The sequence below is a fragment of the Augochlora pura genome, chromosome 6 (assembly GCF_028453695.1).
Source record: "Augochlora pura isolate Apur16 chromosome 6, APUR_v2.2.1, whole genome shotgun sequence".
Classification (NCBI taxonomy): Eukaryota; Metazoa; Arthropoda; class Insecta; order Hymenoptera; family Halictidae; genus Augochlora; species Augochlora pura.
Window position 1 is genome coordinate 417,225 of NC_135777.1, and position 22,098 is coordinate 439,322.

Below are 22,098 nucleotides of genomic sequence, written 5' to 3' on the forward strand. Positions count from 1 at the left end.
TCGACGAACTTTTACGACGCCTTCGCTCTTACGCCACTTCGACGCCACCCGCACGGTCAGAACTTCAACTTGTACGAGGGTTTACCAAACTCAGTTTAAGAAGAAGAAGAAGAACTGTTTCAACCAGAGAGAGAGACGCATCTCTGCGGGACTTTCGCTCGTCCCTTGTCGATATAAAATCGCGCGACGCGAGCTTCCGACGGAATGGCAGTTCCGGGAAGTTCGAGCCGCTGGGAATAACGAACAGTATCGCCCCGTAAATTGCTTGATTTTTTTCCCCTTTTTCCATTAACCGTAACGGAGAAAGTGTGGAGAGTGTATATCTTCGGCAGATTGAAGTTTCAATACGATCTGTTGAACGGTTTCGTTAAGGGGATCGAGCGCGCGACACCCATTGCTCGCTTCGTCCTTGCGACCAAAATGTGGGACGAACTTCTCGACGAGAACGTTCTTTCATATTCGCGTTTATTAAATTATCTATTTCTCAGACAGAATTCTAGCCTTTTCCAATGTTCAGCGTTATATTCCATCTATTTATGGAAGCAAATGATAATAAAACAAAATTTAATAGAATTTAAATTTAATTCGTAAATTTGACGTGCAGGGAACTTTACCCAATTTTATACGTCGCGAAACGATGTAGAGACGACTAAATATAGCTTACTGGTACGCGGCCGCAACGAGCTGGATAAATCCGTAATTTTTAGATTTATTTTTGTAAATGGAAATAAAGAACGGAAGTCACTGTTTGCATGCTGAAAACGAGGTCAGCAGTCTACTTTCTATGCGCTGTGTTTGTTCTAACAACGAACCCGGTTCAAGTGTATTTGCAATTCATTAAGATAGACTAATTTCGTTACATGTACCCAAACTCCGAAAATTCAAAGTAAACTCGCGATTCAGCGTAACAAATCTCTAATTAACTGTCTCTTGCGGACTGTTGTTCAGAAATCATTCTGCAGAGAAACGATCGTTGTAAATCACGACAATGGTTCGTTATAATTATGTCCTGCGTCGCTTCCCTTTCGGAATGTTAACAAGACGAGAACAAAGAATTTCCGAGTGCAATAATTTTACTTCCATTGCAAACGTTTTTACATTAATGCAGTTCTCGTACATGTAAAAGCCTTGGTTAGTGTGCGATTCAATGATCTGTGTATGTAGAGGCTGGATCATTAATGCAGCACAGGTCCGACTGCGTAACCCATTAGACGGTTTAATTGCTGGAGATACTTTTTGTAATCACTTTCTCGGAAGAACGTGCTTCCGTGGGTAGCCAAGAAACGCGCTCTAATCAGGAAACACGCGTGACACGTTATATTTTCCGCAAATTAAGTGCTCCTTTTCCATATATGTAGTAACTAGCAAAAACTATCCTCGGATACCTTAACCTTCGGATAACTTAAATTCTTGCTTCGTGTAGATTATTTAATTTTCATAATCAATAACAGATCATAATCAATTGGTAGTCACTTAATTATGCATAAATAATAAGTGTTAATAATGACGTTAAACTAGTTTGATAATTTTATACGTGTTCAAACGTTTGAATTACAATTTCTAATCTTTCATCGATGTTACACGCAGCGATGTAATAATGTTACCTTAAACCTGCAGTAGTTACGTGAATGAGAAGAATTTCGCAGCATTTGGTACGTCAGACGATAGTGTGATATCTTACATGTACCGTGACATGAAGAATTCGATCGGAACGATAATTTCAATCCAAATGAATTTATGGGCAAAAAGTATAAATGTATTCCGAGCATGAAACATGAAAAGATAAAAGACAAGCTTATAATAGACCGTATAATAATACCCGCCGAACTAATAACCGCGCGATAAAATTACCAAATGACTCACATTGCAACATTCGAGGGGCCTCTGCTTTATATATAATCCATCAAAATGATAGAACGTGATTCATTTTTTATTAGCACGGAATAAGAGCCCGGCCATGCTTCTAGCTCACGATAGAACCGGTTAACCACCCGTTTGTCTTCTCCTTCGGCTTAATCGTGACCAGCCAGGTGATTTATGATTTCCACTTCTCCTCAGCAAATACAGTTGTGTTGGCCATACGCGGCAGGGCGTGTGAAGCAATTAAGCGTTGAAATCAAGAAAACCCAGCTAAAGAAAAAAATTCAACGGCGCCCGCAACGAAGCGCGTGCGGATTATGACAGTGTTGCGTGATCCATGGCTTACACCTAGAAATTAGTTTCGACACATGAATCCTTCAAAAACAGACACTAGCGCCATTATTGCAGATTTTGATAGAAAGTCGTCTTGGAAAAAACCTGTAATCTTAACTATTTTTTTGTTTCGTCATTTTCGGGACGATGAGGTGAAGGCAGCCTTCTATGTTAAATAACATAATATATTGCAAAATTTAATTGCACAGCATATTGTATAATATGAAACCGTAGTAAATTGCAGGATATACTCCTACTATTTTGTACTGCATAGTATATTGTACGATATAATTGTATAATTTAATGATACAATACGTTGTGTAATTTAAATTTTCATCGTACAAATGTTATCTTCATTTTTCAAACCAAATCATATTCTAACTAAATTATACTTACAATTTCGAGACTTATCGTCCAGCAGATTCACGGCAAGATCATCGATTACAACGCCGGTACGTTTCCTCGTTAGTGTTACTATGATGTAAAGCAGGTATAAGTCGGCGATCAATGCAATCGCTTGCTCTTCATGCATTTTGAATACAAAGGGTATTGCTACCCATTCGTGCGACTGGTAGTTACCGGCGAGGAAGGTGTTAGCACGGACGAGGTATAAGAATAGAGCTGACGTCCTATGTATTTTCGTAGCCTAACTTCTGGGCCTCGCAATCGCTTCGGATTCAACACTGACTAGCTTAAACGATATTTAAAGTCGTATATGGACTCTACATATTCTAAATTTAGCCGAAAACGTTTAGGCGCATTCGGAAGAAAGATTAACGTTGATACCGCATCGGATCAGTCACAGTCAACGTAAAAATCTGTGCTTTCGATCATTTTTTCCTAGCTTCTGGATATAAGTAGTTTGGAAATTCCATGAAGGAATATTTTGGTTTGCCATTCCTTTCCGGCGTTTCCGGCATTCTACGCGGAACACGCGGAATTTGTATTCATACTAATAGTAGGGTGCTCGAAACATAACTGCAAAGATACGGTCGCTCGGTGCGCCGCAACTTGTGTGCAATTGTGATCGCTTGTTCTGTACATGCATGGAATATCATCATGCTTCACATTTCGCATTACGGTCGGCAATTACCGGCGATTATGCGATGGTCGTGTAAACCGGCGGAACGAAGACACGAAAAACCTAAGTGATTAAGCAACGTTCCAACAATCCCGCGTGGGGCCCGGGGATAAGAAAGTTTTAATTCGCGCGCGAAACACCGGAATCGAAGCGAAGGCGAGCGAGCATTCATAACGGCCGACGTGCTGTGTTCGAGAATTTGCACGAAAATAGTTTCCAGCTCTATTTCACGTGGGCGTGTACTGCTTCCAAATAGCTGATCCAGTTTCTGATCACGCAGTGGTTAATGCGTTCATGACCACATTCCCTGAGCATTCGTTATCGACGTTCTAACGCGCGGACCCCTCCAACATTTTTGACAACACCTATATGCATACTCGTCGCGGTGTTTCCGTGACGCCAGCAAAAATCCAGTCCGCTTCTCGATCAATTCTCTATAGAAATCAAATATTTTTGTCCAATGAATACGCATACAGTTCGGTAAGTTTTGTTTGAAATTATTGTAGTTATGATCTGTCGAGTATTGCTTCGCAATCTTGAAACTGAGGCACGTGTGGATACATTTTCAATTGTGGTTTGGTGTATCAACCATCCAAAAAAGTGTTCCTATAGAATAAGCTTGATTACTGCACGCACAGTATGGGATTTTTACCATAGATGTGTATGGGAAATATTTTGCTGCGATCGAGGTAAAAATTTCGACAAATGCTGAAACCGGTTTCGAATCGAAGAAGAAAATTTAAATATTTTCTGATGCAATATTGTACTTTGCTGCCATCAACTTTCAAAGCTATATTCTCATTTCGACCAACTCTCTATATTGCATTGGTCGAATAAAAATTAGCTGGTCTGTGGTTTGGTTTTGCTTATCCTAACGATAACGCCGAATAAACTTACGATAAAGCTACATACCACTTAATCGGACACGGATGTCCTGCCACATCGTTTCCACTAGCTAGATTCTGATAATTCATATAATTATTTATTCTTCTTATAAATCATGTGAAAACATTTCAACCTCTTACTTCTAAATTTCATTCCCTAACCATTAATAACATATTTTCGGCGAAAATATGAATTGGTTTTTATTCATGTCTTCGTTACAGAATAATCTCCAGCAAGTATTTCAGTTGTTCGGTATTCGTACAGTAACACATATAATGCACCTGTTCTCGTGTTTCTTCATCGAAGCATGTAATGCATTCAATCCGCGGTGTAACAAGTACGGTACACACGGAAACGTCCTTGTGTTTGTCTCTGTTATTCAGGAAGCGCATGTAACTAATTCTTACTTTGAACCTGGCCTAGCCAGTAGCCAATCAGCATTTCCTGATGATCCGTTGAATTGTAAAACATGTGTACCGAGCGGTTGTATTCCTCAATATCCAGTTCAAGGTGAACCGCACTTTCGAGTCGTATCAGCCGGGAAAGTGACCGTTCTCGGTGGCAGTACTTCCACTGTCAAGAATATTGCCGCGGCGCTCTCTGTGTAACAGTGCGCCTTGGACCGCGAACTCGGTCGAAGCTACGTTGCAGCCGAGCCGTCCGCGAGTTTCCGTTTTGTTACGCATCCGAGAGGCGCGCGTTGATCTTATGTGACAAGGGAAATCGAAGCCGTTCGACGACGGTTCGCAAAACGATTACATGGTGCTGTATCTAAGTTTGATCCTCGCCTTTGGTACCGTGCACTGCGCAAATGGCCGGGGCCTCGAGGTCGCCTTTCAATGGAAATACTTGGACTGGACCTGGCCCAATATTCCCTTAACCGGAAAGAACTTCACGCTGGGAAACGCGTTCACGCAGGATGTTGACATTGATCGGACCGGCCGCATATTTGTAACCAGTCCGCAATGGTTGGACGGTGTGCCGATCACATTGTCTTTGGTGTCGACTATGGAAGGACCTGGTGGCCCGTTGCTGATACCGTATCCGGATTGGAGCTGGTTCACGCCGGACAACTGCAACAGCTTGATATCTGTTTATAGGTTGGCGGTAAATATCGCGGTGACAAGCTTATGCTTGTCCGAGGGAACCTGAAGAACCGTGTCAGTGACACGGTTTTCCAGTCGACCAAAGTACTATAATTTATTAGCAGATTGATACTTGGTTACTGGCTGAGTAAACGGCTGGGATGATTTAATACTTCGTGACTCCAAAGTGACTTAACGTAACGCGTACGGTGACATGCAACTAGTCTGTTAGACATGCTTTCAATGTTCGCCTTATTCTGACGTATTGCTTGGGAAATTACAAAATAGATATTAGACAATAGTGAAACGTAAAGATTGGATCATTTGATATAATTATAGATATATTCAGTTTTTTTGGTTGAATGTGAACATTGAATATATTAGTAAAATCTCTACAGATTTATATAATAAATTAACTAATCGATAGATTAATTTAGCAAAAATTGAAAAGTTATTTATATATTAGTGTTAAAGGTAATGGTAGCTGTAGAATTAAAGCTAAACATAGACATAAAGAAATAGATGGTTATTCGGTGTTTGATCGTGTTTCACCGTGCAGCAAAATTATAGTCAATTTTACAAAACACGCGTAAGTGGTCCTGTTATGACGATGTTCGAGCACAGAAAAGAAGAGATAATCATTGCTTGTGTAGAATCGCATAAAAATTGTTGGAATAGAGCACGAAAAGGATGTTGCGCAACGTATAATGCACGGATTAGGTTTGCACAAAGTAACGCTAAACGGATGAACATACGCTGTCCAGATAGACGAATGCAATCGCCTGTGGGTCGTGGATACGGGCCGTGTAAGCGGCAAGGCTGTTTGCGGGACGAAAATCCTAATCTTCGATCTTGCGACCGATCAGTTGATCCATAAATACGTTGTGCCGGATGACCAAGTATTGTACGGGAAGGCGGCATTAGTTACGCCGATCGTCGATGTCGGAAAAACGTGTCTCGATACTTATCTGTACGTGGCGGACGTGGATCAAAATGGTCTGCTGATTTATGACTTGTATCGCGGCCACTCGTGGCGGGTAAACAATACTCACGGCAACGCTTTCGGGCCGGACGACGATGCCATGAACATCACGATCGCCGGCGAATTTTTCGACTTAACTGATGGCACCCTTGGAATGTCACTGTCACCGTACGGATTCTACAATGAAAGGTATTGCTACTCGTTGCGGGCATGGATCGCACGATTTATAGCACAGGCGGAGCAATTTCCAATTTACATACGAAAATATATCTTGCGACAGAAATTTAATGTTTCGTAACCGATTGACGTGAAAATGGAGCAGACTCTTTCTGAAAATACTGAGGATTAAAATCAGCATTTAATAAATAAATCTAATCAATTGTTTAAAAAGTATCTAACTACTAAATGCTACATTAATCGTGATAAAAATTTATTTGAATAATATTTCGAATACATCCTACCGTATTTAAGAAAAATGTCTTACTTTTAGAGTTAAATTAACTTGGGCTTCAAGGAATTAATATATATCTAGTATAAAAAACTATTGTTGCAAATATGGTTTCCAGGTACCTGTACTTCAACTCTTTGGCTAGCTATCTGCAAAAGTACACGGACACGACTTCGTTAAAGTCAAGTAAATACAACGAGCCGATAGTGTACGAATCTAATTACAAAAGAGCGAGCCAGGCGGGTGTCCAGGCAACGTCTCGGAGGGGCGTGATATTTTTCCAATTGGTTCAGCTAACGGCGATCGCTTGTTGGAACATCGAGAGGCCGTTCGCGCCGGAAAATATAGTGACAATTGCTCAGGACGAGGAGAAGTTGCAGTACGTCAGCGGTATCAAAGTAGTGGTGAATGATCGCGGCGAGGAAGAATTGTGGTTCAACACGAACAGATTGCAAAAAACCATAAACATGACGCTGAAACCGAGTGAAACGAATTTCCGTTTAATCAGAGGCAAGGTAGACGACATTATTAGAGGCACAAATTGCGAGCCGACTGGTAGAAGAGGCTTCAACCCGGATACCACGTTCTGGCACAGGATTTGAGTCAGATAACGCTAATCAAATACTCCTCGACAGTTCCTTCGCACACGCAAACACACGTATACCTTTAAAAAGTACAGGAATTTCTACACGTTCAATGTCAATGTCATTTAGGATAAAATGATTCTACGTATTCGACCCAACGAACCATTTAATTATAAATAGTAAACCAAAATAAGTTATACCTCTCCGTCTACACGCTATTGTAATAAACTGTTTGTAATTCTTTTTACATATCCTTGCGATAAATACACACTGTGAGACAGTTGTCTTAAATATTATCTGGCTTTGGATTATTTGAAAGGTTCCTTACGCTCAGCCCCTTCTCGTCCTGTGACGACTCAAATATTTTTACTAGACGGAATCAAATTTTCTTCAAACATTCGTTCACACAAGATTGTCCTTTCTGAAATCGATTTACTATCTCCCAGGGGACATTCCCGAGGTTCTCCACAGAAGAAACGCGTCCGAAGTTTTCTTGCTCGAATTTGAATTCGGCGCCAGTCCCCCTTCCATTCTCGAATTTCTGTAACCCGGTGATTTTACGGAGCCGAGGGCTCGCGGAACGGTCCGGCGGGGAACGTAGAAGTCCGCAAGAGAATATAATTAAAAAAGAGGAACAATGTAGCGACCCGTTAAACGGGGAATAACCCCTTGAAAGCCAATAGCTTCATCCGGCTCGGTTCACCGCCGGCTGCTTTCGACAGAGAGAACAAATAACCGCATTAACGACTTCGATTACTTGTTTTTGCGAAAGTAGACCGGCATGGTAACCGAACGCGGAGGATTGTTCGGGGATATCGCCGGGCGAGTAAGCCGCACGGCGAAGTAAGGGGGCGTTCTGCGAGTGACAGCCAGCGTGCGGCAATTTAGTTAACCGTTTCATTGCTGCCTTTTGAGATGTAACGACGGGGCCTGCCGGTGACAGAAGCGTCACCGGGTACCCGAATGTTTCGACGGGATGCTCGCCGGAACGGGAACAACGCCGAGGGAGGCTGCAGGGGAGGCTGCAGGGGAGGCTGCAGGGGAGGCTGCAAGGGAGGTGTCAGGGGGTTGTTAGGCGAGAGGACCAAGGCGCTGCTGCTAGTTTCTAGACCGACGCTCTGCTCTAGCCCTGGCCATTCCAGATAGGTATGTCGGTCTCTTCTTGCCAGCAATTTCAGGAAGTTTTATCTGCCTTCTGGATACCGCAGGGTCGCAGACCGCCGCGTCGCGCCGGCCGAGGTTCAGCCGTAGGACAAGGGAGGAGAGGCTGGCCGAGATAAATGCGCATTCACGAGGAATTGTTCGTGTTACTGCCGCGGCACTTTCGGGATACCAATAGAGCGCGCCCAATGCCGGGAAATTCGTGTCACCTACTTCTCTTTCTACGGCGTAGTTCGGCGTGTGACTAATGGCGGCATATTCATGGCACAGGTTCGCCCCCTCTAGGTACCCTCTAGGTACCTCGACGCTACCCGCGCCCACACCCTTTGCGAAGCTTTGGCAGTTAACCTCAGACAACCCCTTCGTCGCGATAATATACGGCCGCCCTTAAATTTTCGTTCCCCATCGGCGCCTCCGGCCGCCCACACCCCCAACTTCAACATCAGCCTACCACACCGCGCGCACGTATGCTGGAAAAGCTGCCGCGTCCTCCCGCGTCCTCCCGCGTCCTCCCGCGTCCTCGCCGCCGCTTCTCTCCACCGTTTGATGCCCGGGATTCTGCATCGCGCGATCCAAATCATGGGGATATTCCCGGATTTTCCCTTTCTCCCTTTTCCCCTTTCCCCCTTTTCCCCTTTTCCCCTCGAAATCTGGCTGCTGCAGATTTTTTGCAACTTCTTTGCAATTCTCGAGCTTTTTATAGAATTCGTCCTTTCTTTAACCCGTCTGATAGAATGCTGCTAGTTATTTATTATGATATAATATGAGATCATATATAATATAAATATAAAATAATTATAATACACACAAGGATTAAACTTTTTAAAATATAAAATGCAAAAAAGAATGAAGAGCGATGACGAGACGACTATTCAACGAATTATTTAAAAAGTGAGAAAGAATTTTATTCGCGAAACTTATTTTCCTCGGAAACGGAGACTGAAATGAAACTATCGTAATAGATTGCATTTAGAACCGCAGCCTGTAAAAATAACAATACCCACGGATACGTGAAATATGTAAAAATTCAAACACCGACAAAGCGTCGTGAAATTCTTGGGAAATAAAAAAAGCCAAGAGAACGCCCTATCGTTGATCCGCGGCGCGTAATCCATCCGCGCGGTTCCACTAGAATTGAGATGACCCTAGCTGGAAGACCGAATAAAAGTACCTGGCTGGTTAGCGTGGTTAATAAGCGCGGGCATAAAGGGGGAACGATAACCGGGCCCGTAAAAACCCGGTATACCGTTCAATATTCTTTTTACGCGATTTCGTAAAGTAGGGCCGACTGAGTTATAGCGCCGTTCAATATACTATCGCCGTATCAAGGTATTATAAAATATTGTGACTCCGGCGGGCGGACGGGCGGGCGTTCAAGGGCCCGCGCGAGGACGTATAACGTTGACCGCGAACGATCCATGCGAGAGCACGTTTTCACGATCGAACTCGTTACCTTAAGGATACGACGTGGAATTACTTAAGAGGTGATAGAGGCGCCCCGCTGTAAAAGTCCTGTCGCCGCGGGCTCGTCCGCGCGAAGAAAAGGTCTGAAATCGTTTTACGAGCGTACTTTTAAAACGACTTTACGGTAACGCCGCGGAATTTTGAAATAAATTTGCATCAGTTTTACTGCCGCTAATATACATAACTACCGGTGTTTGGCACTGATACTCGCGCGTGGAAGCGCGGCCGGCCGACGGTGTGCCATTCTTTACCGGCAGTTAGCGTCTGTAATGCGATACAGGACTGGCCCGTAAAGAAAGGAAGCGCTCGTCGAGATATCTTCTCGCGACGCGGCGGCTCTCTCTGCCCTGATAAACGCGGCAATTACGCGCGCGAAAAGAAACAGAGAGAGAGAGAGAGAGAGATAGTGGGAGAGAGAGAGAAGAGGATCGCCGCGTTCGGTTCGCACGCAACGCGGCGAGACGCGAGCGAGCGTCCCGTTCCGCCTGCAACGAGTCCCGTCCCTTGTGCACCTAAGCGCGAACGATCGCGCGTCGTTACATGAAAATTCAATTAGGAGCGGCTAAACAATTCACCGGGGTCCGGGGAGTCAGGGTCCACTTCCGTGCGAAAGAATGTATCCCAATTAAGGGAAGCACCGAAGGAGGGGACAAAGCGGCTGCCATTTTACGTGCCGTTTCCCAGGGAATGAAATTTTAAAATTTAATCGCGAAATTAACCGCGTATCTCATAGCGGCGGCTTTTCTAGCGAGCACGGCAAATTACTTGTTTTTCTCGGAATTCTACCGGTCTGCGTGTTTCGAATGAACAGGCTCTGCCCGGGGGAGAAGGTAGACTCGGCCGCCATGTTGCAGCGCGCGTGGGCGCGCACGCTTGCTACCTAGTAGCGAGCGAGCTGGCCGGGATAGCCGGCTATCCGGCTAGCGCTCGTCGGCCACCACCGAACGAACTCACGTGGTATCCGTTTGCAATTCGAAGGAACGTCGAGTTCCTACGGCGGGTGGAACGTCGGGAGAATTTCGGGCATCTCCCGTGTCTTTATTAAGGCAGCTCATCTATAATTCACCGGGTGGCCTAGACGGGCTGACAGTGCTGGACTCGCCGGCCGCATAAACACACGGCATCTCGTGCAGAAGCTCATGTACGCCAGTGTGTGGCATGCATTGCAGTTGTCAGCTCTAGTCAACGTGTAATTTACTATCCTCCGCGGCTCAATGCAGCTGCACCCGCTGCTCCGAACCTGGACCACCAAGTACCGTCTGCCTGGCAGAACGTCGGCGCTAACGGCCACGAGAACGCGAACATCGGCCGCACTGCTGTTGCCGTATTGCCGTTGTAGCTGTCGCTAGTTGCGATCCAAGTGGATGATAATCCGAGGCCGCGTTCTGGTCACCACTCGGAGCCAGACCGCCGGATCCCTGCTACCCATAAACTAACTGTTACACCCCTGATCTCTGCTCTGCCATTAGTTCGCCAAGAAGTTTACAGATGCTCCCCTCCATCCCTCCCTCCCTCTATCCCTCCCTCCCCGCCGACGTTCACAGTATCACAGCAGCCTGTCCGACATCGCGAAAGAACGTTTCCAGCAATCTCGCCGCTCGCTACAGATTTCTCCTTTGCTCCGGCTATGCGTGTATAGGTCTGAGGCCCACTTACTACTTATAGCTAGCCGCGTCGGCCCGATTGACCAGGAAACGAACTGTTACTAAATTGCTAGGTGCATTCGAACGCTGCCGTAACCACTCGCCAAGGTAACGTAATTATGTTACACAGTCGCGCCCGCAGTAACATGAGTAAACGATTTCGTTCGAATCGTTTCGTCGTTTGTCATCTTGGAAGGATCATCGTTGCAATATTCTGCTATTTAATTGGTCTATCATCTAATCATTGTATTATTTTGATACACTATCATCCAGTGGAAAACGTGAATTAAATTTTTAAACGAGAGACTGTTCTGACAATAGGATACATGTGAATATCCATATACCCTGGTGATCAACGATGCTTATTCGGGTAATATGTTATTGGTATATCAGATAGTGTTACATGTGTTCCGGACCGTGTTTGGGTAATAGAGGATCAAATGTCTGAGATTCGATATTTCTCTCGTTTTAATACCAAGTCTACCAAGTACCGAATATTTCCGGCATATGTTGCGGTATGGGAGTTACAGAACTTTCATTTATTTAGGCATTTTGCTATTTTAAAATACGTAATTAAATGTATTCGAGGATGAGAGCTGCTCTGTAATAAATTTAGGATAAAAACGTCGTGCTTCAAATTGCTCATTAAATCGTCCATGATGTTGCTTGAAAATTTAATAAAACTGACGTCGTTCCTTTGCCATAAGAGTAGCTACCGCTTTCAGTTTTATGTAATATCATCAAGGAAAACCATTATAAAGCTAATAGCCCAAAGTGCATGCCTGTAAACGCGGTTGCGACAGCTTAGAATACACATTTGATTCTAAATGTAATTAGAAGGGAATTTCATTCTTCGCTGTAGCTTCACTGAAATTACCATTAAACATTGAAGCAAATGTTGCATCTTTTCATGGAAACTATCTCTAAAAATAACGAGCTTACACGCAACCCTATGTGAAAACTCAAAGGTTCTATCCGTTGGCTTGAAACTGAAAGAGATTTGTCAACACACCGGTTAACATGCTCTCTCGCTTTCTGTAATTAAAAATGATGCGGTCGACGCTGCTCATGTTTCGCACAAAACAGCTTGTAAAATTGCATCCTATTCACGCCGAATAATAATTAAAAATATTTGAAACGTTAATGGCTCGTGGAGGGCGAAAAGCGACATTTTCATATTACTTCGTGAATAGAATGCATTTATTTAAACTTTCAACCTTTTCCAAATTATACGAAGCTGGATATTTTGCAGACGTATTCTATTAAAAATTAATTAGTACAATTAATTAGTTATAAATTGAATAGACGAAGAATTGGCAAAATAGAAAACACATGAATAGTTGGTGAAAAGAAAATAATTTAGTATATTCTTGGAATAACGAAGAAGTGAATCGACCTGATTGCGTTAATTGCACGGGTTACTGAATCCGGCGAGTGAATCGAAAGTGAAAATACTATAACCTTGCCGATATAGTCACAGTTTTTCGTCAGCGCGAGCAGCGAACCGTGCGGTGACAGGAGCCGCATAGGGTTGATGTGTCAGTTACTATTGTGAACTCGAATTATTGATAAACCTAACAAAATTTAATTTTCAAAGATTGAAGGTGTGGCCATTTTTCTAACAAAATGAATCTTTTACTTTACGTATTATGACTAGACTTTGAAATAATACACTAATAAATATTAAACTAATATTTTTATTTGAAAAACTGTCCAACAACTAGAAAGACTTCCGCGTACAATCTGGTTGCTGAGAGAAATCTAAATAGAATTCGAAGAAGACAAGGTTATTTAATGAATCTTGGGAAAGATTCGTTTGAAGGCGCAATCTCTGACACATCTACCCTAGTCCGTGAATAGGGACATTGACCGTAAACGCGTTTAAGCCCCGTAAGAGTATTTCCGGCGGCACCGGTTGTTTACTTCCTGTGCGTAACTCCGTAGGAACTCCAGCCACATTCGCGCCTCGGCAGAGGCAGAGGCAGAGGCAGAGGCAGAGCCCCGGGTCCGCGATGTTTGTCTATCCGGCGTTCCATCCATCTGTTTCTGCGCCGCCACGTCAATCCATCTCCTTTTCTCTTTTCTTGCACGAGCGGCGCGTAACGCCCGGTTGAAATGTCGTTTGCTTTGCGAACCGGTCCCTTACATTCGTAACCGTTCGTTATCGTTAGTTCCGCTTGGCGGGGCGCGTTCACAGCGTAAACACGTACGTACGTAGCTGCATAAGCGTGGAACGGCGTGCTGCGAAGGGCAGGACGAACAGAGACAGAGACAGGGACAGAGGCTGACAGTGAGAACGAGCCGAGGTTTCAGAGAGTGCATTTTGGAGGAAGGTGTGGCCGTTTCGACTTCTCCCATTCGTTACCTTTGCAGCGTGCAGAGCGAACGAGCGAGCTAGCGAGCGAGCTGGCGAGCCTGTATGCGCCAACGTGCCGAGTCATGTTTACGAGCGCAAATAACGCTGCAGTTGCAACTTTTTGTTGCCCGGCCTCCTCTCCCCTGTCCTCTCCTTTTTTTTTGACGCGAACTTCCTTCGCACCGACACATCGGCCGGCCAGTCAATGATATGCATCCCACTTTGGTAATCGCATCCCTTCGCTCGACGTTGCCGCATTTAGGCGCCCCTTACTCCTCATCCTACGACCGCGTTACGCAACCCGATGGTACCTCTTGTTGTTTTCACTTTTGTTTAACGGTGCGTCGGCCCCGTTCTACCCGAGCGTCGCTCGCTTTCAGGTATGACCTATTAATTATGACGTGCACGCTTGTACGCAACGTTCTAAGGGAGAGCTTGTTCATTGACAGAATTAGGGCTTCATTTATACGAAGCAACGTTCCATCCCTAACGACAGTCTTCCGATTGATCGATTATTAATCGAAATCAATTTTTGCCTCTTCCAGAACTAACTAACATGCAATGATTTACTCAGCTCTTCTACGAGCAATGAACTATACATGCAGTGGATACACGTTCAACAAATCTTTCCTTGGCGGATTTTGTGTCTTACGTTTCAGTAGAATTCAGTACATTTGCGTTGCGGAAAAGCATTCCACGTAATCATGGGAGTCCTATAATGTCAAATGTTGCGGAACGTTATCCCTAGAGTCAATCGTGGGATTGATATATGTATGTTTGATGTTATATATTTGCAGTGAAAGTTGTAGATTCCAGACCGATACGTACATATGTGCATACGTCTAGTTTCCTAAGTGGCATAATTTTCTGCAGTCATTGAATGCACAACGATGTTACCTCAGCGTTGTGTGTTCCTAAAACTAGCTTGCTAACGAGTCGTTATTTCGTGTTTTATTCTAATGTTTGAATTCGTTTTGAAATTGTCGCGAAATCATTTGAATAAATCAAATATCTTGCACTCAAATATCTTCTAATTCAGAAAATCTGAGATGCATTTTACGACACAGAAACGATATTCCGTTTCTCATTTCAATTTTAAGTGCCTCGATATCGTGTTAGGTTCTAATCGCGAACTATTTGCGGAAGAAAGGCTCCTTCCGTTAAAAATGTGATTTAACTGCTTCCAGTTATCAAACTGTCTGGCCCTAGATCTGCACCGTGACGGCATACACAGCGCAATCTGATTCCACGACAATTAATACCAATTGAATTGCAGATTTCCTACACAATGTGATACACAATTCTCCCACGTGTCATAATTTCCGCTACTTTACACCGTCGTTTAATATCATTTTAATGAATTTAAGATTGCGTAGGAACGGCATATCTGTTACATCGTGTAACGTACGGCACTTTGTTCCACGTACGTGGGACTATAAATGGTATCACGTATTTCTGGAATACATGACGCACACGAATCCACCGCCGAGAAGCATTATTACTCGCCGTTTATGTAGGATTTACTACGTATTCAACGCCGAAACTGTAATCGACTGCTCATTTCCCTTTTGAAAATTGATATTAATTGTCGAATCTCTTCTTTGGATAGAAACTGAAGTAGTATATTAATATCACCAAAGAAACGTACTTTTATGTTATTTCTATTTTCAGGAGTTCATGCAGAATAATTTTTAGTTAGACATCGGCAGTCTGGCAACGATATAATACGCTAGACATTGAAAGCCATTTGAGACATGAAAAAATTAGTCACCGTAAAATTCGAATGAATCAACGATCCGGCAAAGTTCGAAGTTCCCCAAGGATCAACAAACATACTTTTAAATAACCCTCCGTCTAGTGTGCGTCATACCTTCGGCGCTCGCCGGAGGAGAATTTAATGGAAAATAAACATAAGGGGAAGGAAGTTTAGGGTAGCTATCCACACGGGTGGGATCGGCGAGAGCTACCGTGCCGTCTGCCAATTTTCGTACATCAATATATCGTGAAAGGAACGATCGCTGCAGGATAGATGTAATGAATAGCCCGAATGGAAATACAGCAGGTCAGGTGCAGGTTCCAGCGGAAGATAGTCGATGGTTGTAGCGGCGCGGTGGCGGTGGAGGCGGTGGAGGCGGTGGAGGCGGTGGCGACGGAGAGAGGTATGGGTGCAATCAGCGCGATGATAACCAGTATTACCACGTCAACTCAACCCATCTCGCAGATCTTCGTGGCGTAATTCCCCGGGGTTCTATTTGCGACGAGGACAAGCGGGTACTATGACACGGATACCATACCCGGGGGGGAATGATGAATTAAGCAGTATTTATTTCGAGTGACCCTGGGGCCGGGGCTATAACAAAATCGAAATCAGGCCGCGCGGCGCGGGCCTTGAATAATTCGCGCCGCCTGGTTTTTGAGTTCCGGCCGCGGCGATCAATCCTGGAAACGATGCGACGTGATTAATTTCACCAGGACTCTCTCTGTCACTGAAATACGCCCGGCCGCGCGGTTCCTGTCGATGACAGAACATGTCTCTTGTCAATCGTTACTTCATTGAATATGTTTAATTGCTGGGACACGGTCTCGCGGAAATTCCACGCGGCGCTCGGTTGCACGAATTTTTCGAAACGAAACACATTAAATCCAGAACGCTTTTACGATTTAGAAAACTTTTGTCGAGTCGCTTCTGCAGCGTGGTAGAATAAATTCGAGGAATCTCAGTGGTAAAATAGTAAATATGGTTCTTCGATTGTAGAGTTCTCCGCAGTAAAAGTTGTACGCAGACATTTTCTATTGAGAACGTATTTCGCAATTCTAACGAGCGAATGCCAATCAAATTATAATCAGTATCTCCAGTGAAATCTTTGATTCTCAAAATACGAGGCTAACATATTCTACCGCAGCGCGGACACGCGCATAGATTATCGGTTCATTTACATCCGAGCGTTTTTCTCGAACTGAAAATCCGAAGGTTAACTTTATCCCTGCGATAAAACGTCGAAGTGGGGTGGAACGACTCCGATAATTATCGAGTGAACGGATCCAACCTACATGCGAAGTTTGTAACGTCACGATTTTCGTCTTGCTCGAGCCCGTTTCCGGCAGTGCTCTCTCTCTCTCTCTCTCTCTCTCTCTCTCTCTCTCTCTGCCTCCGTCCTTTTGTTCGAGCCTTCTCTCACTTTGAACGTAATATTTCCGCCTATTCGTTTCCATACCTTCGCAACGTTGCTTGGGTGTATACGCGAGTCCATTTTCCGCGTCTCTCGAAAGTAATATGCCCCCTATGCCCCCCGCTCTATGCTCGGTCTCTCTCTCTCTCTCTCTCTCCCTCTCACTCCCCCTAGCACACACCCTATTTATTTCCGTATGAATGCCAAGAGACGGAAATAATGATTTTAATACTACCCGAAGCACGGCCGCGGTCGGAGGATTTTCCTCGATTACATCAAGACCATTGTTTGAAAAAGGACCGGTTTCAACGCATGAGAACCATTAAATAAAATTTCACCGCGTCTGCCTATGCAGCGGAACAAAAAGTGCTTCATCAATCGGGTACCGATCCATTCCCATTCCCACCACGCCGATACTAAATGCATTTATTCTCCATTGGATTTTTCAGTGATTTGTTTTTCCCCGAAAGTATTCGTCTCGCGTATTTAATTATTCCGCCGAATTGTTTGTAACTGTACTCGCGGATGCGTCCTCCCCCCCCCCCCCCCCCCCCCTCCCCAATTTCTCTGCGCCCGCGATATTGATTCCCCGCCGGAAGTTTCAAATGTACAGATTCGGTTACATTCGGCGCATTATTTTTTCCATTCCGTCTCGCTTAACAACGATCCGCGAGCGCGCGCGGGCGCATAATCTGAATTTCGAAAATTTCATTTCCTTATTTTTCCACGCAACGATGGATACCGGCCGCGCGTACCGTTCCGCGCGGTCCGCGCGGTCCGCGCGAGAGATATTCAGATTTTCTAAACGCTCGCGAGCGCTTCCGAAATAAATAATTTTCCGAGTAACGAAGCTCGAGCACTCTGCTCTCGAAATCGTATTATTTTAAAGCAAACTTGACTTTCGCCTAAGTGCTCTAACGAGCAACACTGCAACGCGCTAATGCAAGACCCCATACGGCTCATTAAGCCGAAAGCACTGTCGAAGAAATCAGCTGAGAATTGCCTCGCCGCTAACTGCACTCGTAGGACTCGCATTTAGCAATTACCATTCATTCTGAAATTGAAAAATCTACTTTCCGCTACTGTAATTACGCTATGCGAAAGTCGAGCACAAAGTTTTAGGCAGACATTGTATGAATTCAAAAATATTATCGCACTGTTTCTAGCTCACTGAAATTATTGAAAGAAAAGAATACATTTATAATCGAACACCTCAGAATTACTACCGTTTTGTTTTTTCGCCAACGCAGACACAGCCCTTTTGAGCCACTCGTGCTGATTGCAACACTTTCGTGGAAGCCAGTCGATCGTATATTTTGTTTTCGATCTGAAGCCTCCAGGGTTAAGTAAACCTCGCGTTTTCCACTTACCAGAGGACAGTGCACATGCTGGGTTTCTCACGGGCCACTCTTTCACGGCGTCTACATAGTCACCGTCCGAACTAGTTTCCAGTTACTTGCCTGACGAAATAATACTAATACGCGAGCTTCAGCATTTCGGATCGCCAATTATTGCGATAAGTGGTTTCCTGGACGAATAACAATGAGCTTGGAGACACGAACTTTCTCTATGTAAAGTTTCTTTATTCGATAACAATGCTGGAACAATTTCGGAACGTAAATTCTACGGGCCAGACGGTACCCGCTTCAAATTAGAGAATATGCTAATATCGTGTCATGCGAAGTCATGTGACATTCGAAAAGTGCAAGTCTGGGTCACGTCACGCTGTTCATACATTGTCACGTGTGGACGGATATACGTCATTACTTTTTATCATCTCGAATTAACTGAAATTATCAGAAATATCTACTAGAACAATTTGATTTAATGTCCACAGTCTCTATAATAGAAAATACATAGGAAGTTAAAAGACGGGTTTGAACTATTTGAAGTATTTACGCGGGTTATTTCCACGAAACAATCCACCTTGCATTACCTACAGGTATTAAGAGAAGGAATATGGGAAACAGAATCCGGTTCTCTCTCGCCGGGTCGACGGCTTCCAGATAGGTATGTCAACTTTCGAAGCACTTAAATCGGGAGCGGTTCTTATTAGCCGCGAGTGCGCCTCCCTCGGAAAACTTGCGTCGCTTCCGCTCTGTTTTCGAATACGGGGATGATGTCTCGGACCGAAGGATATAAGGGCAGGAAGTGGGAGGAGGGCTGAGGTGGGAGAGGAAGTTGCTGGACCATGTCGACTGCTTCCCAAGCCAGTCGAAGTGGACCTATCGACTCGAAACGAGTGTGCTCGACGTTAAAATCCCGGTCGCTGCTCCCGTTTCTCAGGCCCTGACCCCCTTCTCCCCTCGTTTCTGCCAGCCGCCCACGTACTACCTCCGACCCCCTCCCCCCCTTCACCCCTCCCCACCCCTCCACCCCCGGTCGCCCTTTCCCCAAGCTCTTTCCACCGTCATCGCTCTCTTGCTATCCAACCACCCCCCCCCCCCCCCCCCCTCCTTCCATAGTCACCACCCCCTTTGGCCACCCTCTATCTGTCTTTCTTCCTGGTCCGTTCATTCTCCCATTCGTTTGTATTGGACGTAAACGATGCAATGGGTGGACATGGTCCAGCAAATCCGAAATCCCCTTTTCCTCGATATAAAGCTTTACCTCTTTTTTCGGCTTTGACCCTCCGTCGAGCGCGACTTCGCGCCAATACTTTCTGCGAGCGGGAGAACGGACGAGCGGACGAGCGGCCGAGCGAGCGAGCTAGGTAGCGAGAGAGAGAGAGAGAGAGAGAGAGAGAGAGAACGGGCGAGAGAGCGAGTCGGCCCGGCAGAAGTATCGGACCACCGTTGAAATCAACTTGTATTTGAAGGATCCGATGAACCTTCGGAAATCGAATGTTCGAGCATGATAGACAGTCGATAGTGTTTTTTGCGTGTCGGCGATTCATCATTCGATACTTTACACGCTTGCTGGGCAAACTGTAATCTTTTTCCACCCCTCCCTTCCTTCTTCTTTCTTTGGCTTTTTTGCTCGCCGCCGAATGGAGTGACGGACGTGTCGTGCGCGACGAGAGGAGAAGTTTTTTAATTAATGTGTTGGGAAGACGGCGTGTAGGAAAAATTTGTTTAAGCGGGGACGTCGTCTTCAGTCGCTCTAAGAAACCGACGGAGTTTCTCAACTTTTTAAATATTACTATTATAATATTATTCGACACTGTCAAATATTATGGGCAATGTTTTGAATTTCATTATACTTTCATTTCGTATCATTATCAAGTTATTCGTTTAATCTTTAATGGGAGTTGCTCGACATCAGTCAACGGTAATAATTAATTGGATCTGAAAACAGTCTGTGAGCATGACAAAATTTGTCATTGATATTTCAGTATTGAAACTGTCCTCTCGTCTACACGAGATATAAAAATAAATGAAGATGGAGTGTAACATTTCTTTTGTTTCAACAAATTTTTAAACTGTTTTTTCTCTAAAATGAAGCCATTTAACAAACACGAAGAATCACTACCGATCTGCATGCGCAATAATTTTTCAGACATCTTGTACTTTTCAGCTTTCGAAATTCGAATTTTCAATTTTTGTGTATACAATGAAACACTGTGCGGTGATTATGTGCGTCGTCGATTTTAAAGAGATTGAAATACATTGTCAGTATTCCTAGACTAAACAGCTTTTGTCTCCGCATGATTTTTACAGATATCAAAATGAAAAGTTAGTCACGTAAGAATAATTTACTATCATAATTTAAAAAGAAACGTATCGGTGAAATCGAAGTCAAAGTTTAGTTTGTCAAATCTGTCCTTTCTACACTGTGGTTGAAACGTATACTCAAGCGTTAGTGTAATATGTATAGAGAACAGTTGTCTAGAATAACGAGCCTGACAATGTATTTGAAAATCATGAAAATCGCGGATGAATCGTCGCTAGCCTCTGTCCACCCGACAGAGCCGCCCCGATAGAGACGGAGCAATTAATTATTCGAGCTGTCCTGTAACAATGACTCGCATTTCTTTTCGGTCGACACCCTGTGTACATCCCCAAAATGAATTTAGATAATGGCGGGTCAAGGTAATCGATAGGGATGCCCTCTATCTGGCAAGGAAGTGACAATATTATTCTGTTTCAGGGTGTGACGGGCGACCGGCTGGCCGGGGGCGCCGCACACCTCCTCCATCTCTTCTTCTTCTTGCCACGACCACAACACACAATGTAACAACAACTACCACTACTAGAGTCGTCCGCGCGAACCACGTTCTCAATGTACTCGATGTGGTACGTCACCATACCCCTACTCGGTGTCTATGAAGATATGTCATCCTTATTAAGTTTTAACATGTTTCACTTTTACGTTTATCGTGTCTCACAGTTAGTGCTCCTCGATGTTTTAATGAGAAACTCGTATGATGGCCCGCAGCGATGATACCAGATCCCTCCCTGTTGTTGAGCGCACGTAGAGCGAAGAGTGCACTGCGCGCGAACGTTTCGTTTCGCGTTCGAGGCATTCAAATTAGCTTCGCCGCCGCTCGATATAAAACGACGGGTCGCATTTTTACGTTGTTCGGTAGCTTCGCGTCTCGATTATAATTAGCTGCGCGCCGCGGGTCAGCTGATAACGACGTGCAACCGCGAAAGCAAGCCCGCTTGTACCGTATTCGTTCCCCTTAATTAAACCGCGCCGTCAAATTCCGGGTCCCGTACGAAATCGCGAGTTAATTAAGTCCGTTAATCTAGCGCGTCGAGAAATAGACCGTTCGTCGGAAAGAACGTTTTGTTGCGGGTACGAGTTATTTCAATTTTTCGCGTCGAATCGCCTTTTTCCTCCCCCCCCCCCTCTCTCTCTCTCTCTCTCTCTCTGCATTTCTCTCTATTTCTTTCTCTCGCTGTCGCACGCGCGCGCTATTGTTTCGTCCGTCGAACGATCGTTTGCATTTTCGTCCGGCAGCAGTGGCATTCTTCGCACACACGTACGTATTTAAAAGTCATTCAACGTTGCGTGTGCATCGTGTATTTTATATTTCCGTATAATATATGTATGTCCCGATATATATATGTATATTATATAACGTAATATAGAATATATTAT

At 44.5% G+C, this 22,098-nt stretch overlaps 2 protein-coding genes across 2 annotated transcripts in view; both read left to right on the top strand.

Moving 5' to 3' along the window:
• LOC144470895 (CUGBP Elav-like family member 3) overlaps positions 1–22,098 on the top strand; it is a 234,202-nt gene that overhangs the window by 211,601 nt on the left and 503 nt on the right. The window contains exon 3 of the mRNA XM_078182485.1: positions 21,142–21,287. Coding sequence (XP_078038611.1) covers positions 21,142–21,228 — 87 coding nt within the window. The 3' untranslated portion in view covers positions 21,229–21,287. The remainder of the gene's footprint in view (positions 1–21,141; positions 21,288–22,098) is intronic.
• On the top strand, positions 4,657–7,554 carry LOC144471278 (major royal jelly protein 9). The gene is made up of 3 exons (XM_078183162.1): positions 4,657–5,266; positions 6,009–6,415; positions 6,793–7,554. The coding sequence occupies exons 1-3, from the start codon at positions 4,919–4,921 to the stop codon at positions 7,274–7,276; spliced, it is 1,239 nt and encodes a 412-aa protein (XP_078039288.1). The 5' UTR covers positions 4,657–4,918; the 3' UTR covers positions 7,277–7,554.

Excerpts from the sequence above, each read along its gene's own strand:
- LOC144471278 (XM_078183162.1), top strand. The coding sequence starts at position 4,919 with ATGGTGCTGTATCTAAGTTTGATCCTCGCCTTTGGTACCGTGCACTGC. Across the intron at positions 5,267-6,008 it reads TATCTGTTTATAGGTTGGCG|ATAGACGAATGCAATCGCCT; the intron begins GTAAATATCGCG and ends TACGCTGTCCAG. Across the intron at positions 6,416-6,792 it reads TACGGATTCTACAATGAAAG|GTACCTGTACTTCAACTCTT; the intron begins GTATTGCTACTC and ends TATGGTTTCCAG.